Source organism: Gossypium hirsutum, chromosome A06, assembly GCF_007990345.1.
Source record: "Gossypium hirsutum isolate 1008001.06 chromosome A06, Gossypium_hirsutum_v2.1, whole genome shotgun sequence".
In the NCBI taxonomy this organism is placed as follows: Eukaryota; Viridiplantae; Streptophyta; class Magnoliopsida; order Malvales; family Malvaceae; genus Gossypium; species Gossypium hirsutum.
Genome location: NC_053429.1, coordinates 8,316,426 through 8,323,927, shown reverse-complemented (window position 1 = coordinate 8,323,927; position 7,502 = coordinate 8,316,426). Strand labels below are relative to the sequence as shown.

The 7,502-nt window shown below is 27.0% G+C and overlaps 1 protein-coding gene across 1 annotated transcript; it reads left to right on the top strand.

The window, feature by feature from the left end:
• The first annotated feature begins 4,003 nt into the window (after positions 1 to 4,003).
• On the top strand, positions 4,004 to 7,017 carry LOC107962537 (sugar transport protein 7). The gene is made up of 4 exons (XM_016898968.2): positions 4,004 to 4,893; positions 5,108 to 5,427; positions 5,608 to 6,234; positions 6,324 to 7,017. The coding sequence occupies exons 1-4, from the start codon at positions 4,749 to 4,751 to the stop codon at positions 6,762 to 6,764; spliced, it is 1,533 nt and encodes a 510-aa protein (XP_016754457.1). The 5' UTR covers positions 4,004 to 4,748; the 3' UTR covers positions 6,765 to 7,017.
• The last annotated feature ends 485 nt before the right edge of the window (positions 7,018 to 7,502 follow it).

Sequence of the window (7,502 nt, the reverse complement as noted above, 5' to 3'; positions counted from 1 at the left end):
GTAAAATATTAAAAAAATATGATAATTTTTTTAAAGTTATTTATGTAAGAAAAAATACACTACTAATATGTCAAATACCACCACGCACAAACTAAACACCCCTATCTTTTTTTGCTTTATTATTATTATTATTATTATTTCAACAGGGCCAATTAGGTTTAAGGTAAGTGAGAAATTAAGTAAAAAGTTTGTAACCCAAGAGCCCTTTGCTTGGAATGATAGGAAACTAAATTTCTACACCTAAAAGTCAAATAAATTTTTTCTAAAGTTACAATTAAATACAAATTAAAGATTGGGCCACCAGATTTCAAACTTGTCTAATTTTAATCAATGAAGGTGTACCATTTTTTGGCTGAAGCTGAGAGACGTGTAGCTAAACACAACCACATTTAAAGGCTGGCATTCATCTTCAATTTGAATGCCTTGATGGGAGACCACTTACATAAACATTGTCTTTAATATCAGAGAAATGCCAAGCTATCAATTTATAAATAAAAAATAAAAAATACTGATTTAGTCTTAATGTAATTGGCACGAGTATTGTTATCGATATAAAATGATACGAGTTTGGGTGCGTTGAAGTACATTATCCTTTTATTTATGAGTTGGGGAGTGACTATTAGTAATTCTAGGTATTGTGTAAAAAAATAGATATAATCAGAATGTATAATGAGATCATTAAAAAAAAATCATAAGCATTGCTATATTCTATCATTTTAAGGGCTAAAATGATAATTACACCATTTATGTTTCCTAATGTTTTTATAACCTTTGATGGTAAAAATCTCAAAATTTGGGACATAATATACAAATTTTCACTTTCCATAACTAATGCCAAAAATAGTATTGATATTTTTTATTTATAAAAATTGCAAATCTTCAATTTTTGAATTCCCTGAGATGTTAGATATACAAAACCAAGTAATTATTAAAATAATTAAAACCATATTTTTTAACTCCTAAATTTGTGTAATCAAAATTAAATGTTAAATTACAAAAAGATTGAATACAAAACCTAAACCTAATTACATATAATTATATAACATAAAAGAAGGACGGAAGTAGATATGAAAACATTGAGTTTTAGGTTAGTCCTTTGAATTTTAATTTTCTTTTCTTTTATCTAAATAATATTTTCTGTTTTACTTATATTTAAAGTGGATCCCATGTTTAGTATTAAGTTTTAATAATTAATAAATACAATAAAGAAAATTTAATTTCAATTTTTACACTTGATTTTTTTAAAGCAAACAAATATATTATTTTACCTGATTTTAACTAAGAAGAAAATAATAGTTTAATCTTTAATAATAAAAAAATTTGTTCTACTTCTATTTCATTTTTAGTAATTTACAATATTAAAATAACAAAATCTATAACTTTATATGAAATTTAAATAAAATATTTTAAAAATTATTTAATTGAAATTTGGGCCAAGACGGGTCAAGGAACAAAAAAAAATTAATCAATAAGTTTATTTATTATATTTACTTTAATTAAATCAATTAAAATTTAAGAATTTAATTATTTAACATTCAATCAATTTTAATTCATTTTAATATTTTCTTTAATTAAATTGAATCAATCAACCATATTTTGAATTGAAGGAATAAATTCTTTATCTATTTTATGTTACAATATTACTTTTGAATTTTTTTATGAATTTACAAATTTATATTTATTTTTTTAAATAATTAGGTTAATGCCAAATGTAAATAACTTAAAATGTCTACATTGTTAAAAGTTTCCTTTTAGATAAAACTTTGTAATATGTGTGCTTTTATATATATATATATATATATATATATTTTCTCGTGTGATGTATGACTCAGTTATGTTTATTAAAGTTATAATATTAATTTTTGTTTAAAACTTTTAGTGAATTTATTCAAAAAATTGTTAATAAATTGAAAATGCAATGTAATTAAAAAATATTTTTAAAAATATTTAACTAATTTAGAATAAATTATATTAATGTTAATTAATTTTAAAAATATTAAATATTAACTAATACAAAAATTCATCATTGTTTGAATATTAATATTAATATATTATAATTTAAATAATAATGTTAATAATTTCTAACAAGATATTTATTTTATATATTATTATTAAATTAATTTATTTTGATGTTAAAATTTTATTTTATTTTTATTTTTTGTATTTTTATATTTATATTTTATATACAAATGTAATTAACTTTTATGATATTTAAAAATTATAAATTTAATTTCATAGATTTGATTAATATGTGTCTTTTTTAAACTATATTTTATGTTTAATAATTTATATTCATTAATTATAATATATTAACATTAAAATTTTATTCAATTAAGTAAAATATGAAAATAAATAAATAATTTATTTAAAATTAACTTTATATTTAACATATGAAATAACTTAAAAAATTATAAAAGCAAGAAGTAAAAGAGTAATTTACTCAAATTATAAATAAGTGCTTCAAATAGGGAGTGTCGTGTGTCCAAAAACTGTAATATAAATATAACTATTTATTTTTTTTATTGTAACCTCATATTGCTATAGTATATATATATAACTAGTTTGTATAACCATGTGACATACAGGATAATAGTGTTTGTCAATGTAATTATTTTTTAAAAAAATAAAAAATAAATTTAATCTTAACTTAAAAAATCGATAATACATATTAGTAGTATATAAAAATATATATTTTATTCTGAAGTTTGAAAATACTAAATTAAAATGCTTATAATAAATAGAGATGTCAAATGTTAAAATAAATAGAAGAAATTTGTACTAATCAACAAATTAATTTATGAAAATTAATTATAACTAACTGTAACAGAAAGAATATTATTATGAAAATAATAACAATAAGATTAATTTAAAAAAAAGTCTTATAATTGTAATATTTTAAAAGTTATTTTATTCAAAAAAAATTAAAACATATATTCTTTTTCCAAAATTATTGAAAAGATTTAATATTATTTTAAAACCAATTCAATTTAAAAAAGTACCAAAAAATAATATTTATTAGTTTTTTAAAATTATTATTTTTATTAAAATTAAAAATATTATCTACTTTTAACCATAAATAATCTTAATAACTTCACTTTGGCCAGAAACAGTCTTTTTCTTTTTTAAATTTAAATAATCTCATTGCCCATAACCCTTTTTTTTAATTATTTTTTAATTTTATTCAGCAAGTGTGTGCCTAATTTTTAATTATTTAATGGTGTAAGAGAATGAAATGATGAAAAGTTGCGTCGAAAACAAAGATCTTCCCACTACCCTAATTTTTAATTATTTAATGCGTGAGAAAATGAAATGGTAGAAAGTTGCGTCGAAAACAAAGGTTTTCCGTGTGGAAAAATATTTTAAAAATAAAATAATTTTTATTAAAATTGAGTAATTAAAATAAATATTGCCATTAAAACAAAAAGAAACAAAGGTTAATGGTAGTATCTAAAATACATTTTTTTTATTTTAAATACTCAAAATGAAAAGTATGAAAATTGAGTCACCAATTATATAATTTACCCTTCCTATATTTATAAATGATTGACACGTGATATGAGAAAAAAAATCGGTTAAATAATTTAGTTCGGTTAAAGATTAATTAAAGATTTTTTTTAAAATTTCGGTTATTAATTAATTCGATTCGAAATTGAGTAATTAATTGAATTAATTGAACGTAATAATTAATATTATGTATTAATTTAAAGACTTATATAGTGTTTTTAATTAGGTTGTGTTTCAAGACATAAAATTTCGATTAATTTAACTAACTTTCAAGATAAAACATATATTTTGGTTAGTTTCAATGTATTTTTTTATATGTTTTACATTTTATTTTAATCAAAAGATAAAAACATATAAATTTCAATTAATTCGGTTAACCGAAACATTTTAATGATTAAAAGATTATATAATTAGATTAATGTTAATTTGGTTGGGTTGACCATTTGAACACCTCTATTACAATACAAGTAATAAACTGATATTTTGTCTTAGAGAGAGAGAGAAAAAATTCGTAAAATTAATGTCAGTAACGCCATTGAAATCTTGTTATATTTAGAATATAAGTTCACCCATTGAACAATTTTATATATAGAAGTCTCGTACTTAATTTGGCAACCCTTTTAGCATGTTCAATTCAATCCATTATTTGCTAAAATTTAAAGACTACTTGAAAAAGAATCCACACAAACTTTCTGCTTTAAGAAAGAGATTTTTTGGTTAAATTTTCTCTTTCTTTCTCAGGTAAACAGGACGGGTCTTCAACCAATTCATTTCTATTTCAGTTAAAAAAAATCCAGAAAGGTAAATTTTAAATAACCCAGAAATTTAATTATCATGAATTTTGAACCCATTTTTTTGTTTGCAAGGTAAAAGGTGTTGCCTTTTTAACTTATGAAAAATGCATTGCAAAGTGTTGTACTAATGACTTTTTTCTATGTCCAATCCAATGTTGGCAAAGATTGTGAGATTTTGCCGGCACATGTAGATTAAATAAATGGATTAAAATAATTCCTTGACAGATACTTGAGATGAACACTATGGAAAATAATTTTCTACCTTTTGGAGATCATGTGGGGGGTTGTTTTCCTTCAGTCAACCACTGTGAAACCAGGCTTTAAAATCTTCAATAAGAGAAGAAACAGTGGTGGTGAACGTTGAAGAGGTTTTTGCCCTTTTGTATTTCATCTGTTTTTTTGTGTGTCCCTAAGAGGAAGAGAAAAGAAAAAGGCAAAAGCTTTTCAACCATGCCTGCTGGGGGTTTAGTTCCAACTGGGGTGGCCAAGGAGAGAGCAGAGCTGTACCAAGGAAGGGTCACCTTGTATGTGGTTATTGCATGCATTGTTGCAGCTGTTGGAGGATCAATTTTTGGATATGACATTGGAATTTCAGGTACTTTCTGTCTTTTTAATCCAAAATTTTGTTCATAGATTAAGAGATTTTGTTTAGATTGTTGGTTTTAGCGTTCATTTGAAACACGAGACTGTTCTGTTCAATCTGTTTGGAGAAAGGGTATTTGTATAAGAGTTCTATTGGCAACCAAAAAGGGGTTATGAATTTTTTTGTAACTGATGTTGTTTTGAACCTCATAACAATGGTTCATCAGGTGGAGTGACATCCATGGATGGATTTCTTCGCGAATTTTTCCATTCGGTGTACATAAGCAAGCAGCATGCCCATGAAAACAACTACTGCAAGTATGACAACCAAGGGCTCGCAGCATTCACCTCGTCGTTATACTTTGCCGGTCTAGTTGCATCCTTGGTGGCATCTCCTATAACCAGGAAGTATGGTCGTCGTACAAGTATAATTTGTGGGGGATTCAGCTTCCTTGTTGGAGCAACTGTCAATGCTGCAGCTCAAAATCTGGCAATGCTCCTCTTTGGTCGAATCATGCTCGGTGTTGGGATAGGATTCGGAAACCAGGTAATAACGTTGTTTGATCTTCCTGTAGTGAATAACCCTTCTCCATATCTTTGAAGCATAGGAGTAATTCATTGGCCTCTAATCACAGGCAATGAGCAATGCCTAGTATGTTTTACTTTATCTATGAGATAGTTTGGTAGATATTTCTGAGCCGTGCTATTTTTCATGCTTATTATGAAGGCTGTTCCATTATATCTGTCAGAAATGGCACCAACTCATCTTCGAGGAGCCCTCAACATGATGTTTCAGTTAGCAACAACGCTTGGAATCTTTACAGCAAACATGGTAAATTATGGAACTCAAAAGCTTGAGCCATGGGGATGGAGGTTGTCTCTGGGCCTAGCAGCAATACCAGCAACGTTAATGACAGTGGGAGGGTGCCTTCTTCCTGAGACACCAAACAGTTTAATCGAAATGGGATCAAAAGAGCGAGGCCGAAAGGTTCTGGAAAGGATTAGAGGAACCGATAAAGTTGATGCTGAATTCGAAGACATGGTAGATGCCAGTGAGTTGGCAAATTCAATCAAGCATCCCTTCAGAAACATCCTTAAGAAAAGGAATAGGCCTCAACTAGTGATGGCAATCTGCATGCCAACATTCCAAATCCTAACAGGCATAAACTCCATCCTGTTTTATGCACCAGTGTTGTTCCAAAGCATGGGATTTGGAGGAAATGCTTCACTCTACTCATCAGCTGTCACAGGAGCAGTTCTTGCAGGATCTACATTCATTTCCATTGCGGCAGTCGATCGATTGGGTCGAAGAGTTTTACTTATCAGCGGCGGAATACAAATGATTATATGTCAGGTGCAATATATTAAACATTCTTTCTCTCAACATATAATAACACATTGAACTTTGGTGAAGCATGTTGCATTGTCTGCCATTGAATACAGGTTATAGTTGCCATAATCTTGGGGGTGAAATTTGGGGACAACCAAGAACTATCAAAAGGGTACTCAATATTGGTTGTGATAGTGATATGTCTGTTTGTTTTGGCATTTGGATGGTCATGGGGTCCATTAGGGTGGACTGTACCAAGTGAGATATTCCCACTGGAAATCAGGTCTGCGGGGCAGAGCATTACGGTTGCTGTAAATCTCCTCTTCACATTCATCATTGCTCAGTGTTTTCTAGCCATGCTTTGCCATTTCAAGTTCGGGATCTTCTTGTTCTTTGCATCGTGGATCACGGTAATGACCGTCTTCGTTTACTTTTTCTTACCGGAAACCAAGGGAGTTCCAATTGAAGAAATTATATTTCTGTGGAGAAAACATTGGTTCTGGAAGAGGATTATACCTGAATATCCCGAAGTTGATGACAATCACAATGTTTAGAAAAACTCAAGAAAGAGTTACATAGTACTTGTTTACTATGTTTGTGTTGTATCAGTAATTAGAATTTTTTATGTGTCAAGGCCCAAATTAGAGAAAATTACATTCAAATAGAGTTGTTCATGAGTCAAGTTGGATTGACTTGAATTAGAGGAAATTACATTAAAAACCTTAAACTTGACTCTTGAACAAGTTTAATTGTAATCGTTTTCAACAAGATTGCTTTGGACTTGCATTTAAAATTATAGTTGCTGAATGATGTTATCCCTAATTCTTTTTTATCCAACAAACCTTGAATAATAGATCCATAAAATGAGTTTAGGTAGCACAAAAACTTAAATAAGTCATGGATATTTGTGTACCCTTTCCCCTGCTTATTTTAATGAAAAAAAAAGTTAAATTTTGCTATTAGTTGTTGTATTTTGTAAAAATTGTGGATTTAATTTTCATACTTTAATTTAATCATTTTTAGTCCCTGTACTTTTCAAATTTTAAAAACTTCAATTCTCACTACTTAATAACTGTAAAATTCATTAAGTTAATTTCTTAAATATAATACGCCAAACATATTATCATATGTGTAATATCAAGTAAGTTTATTATTTTCACATATTACATATTAAAGATTCAGTTAATAGATTAACGATTGTCATTTGCGTAAAGTTTGAAATTTCAAATTTCGTGTCTTAAAATGATTCAATTGAAAAATATAGACTAAATCTACAATTATACGTATAATAT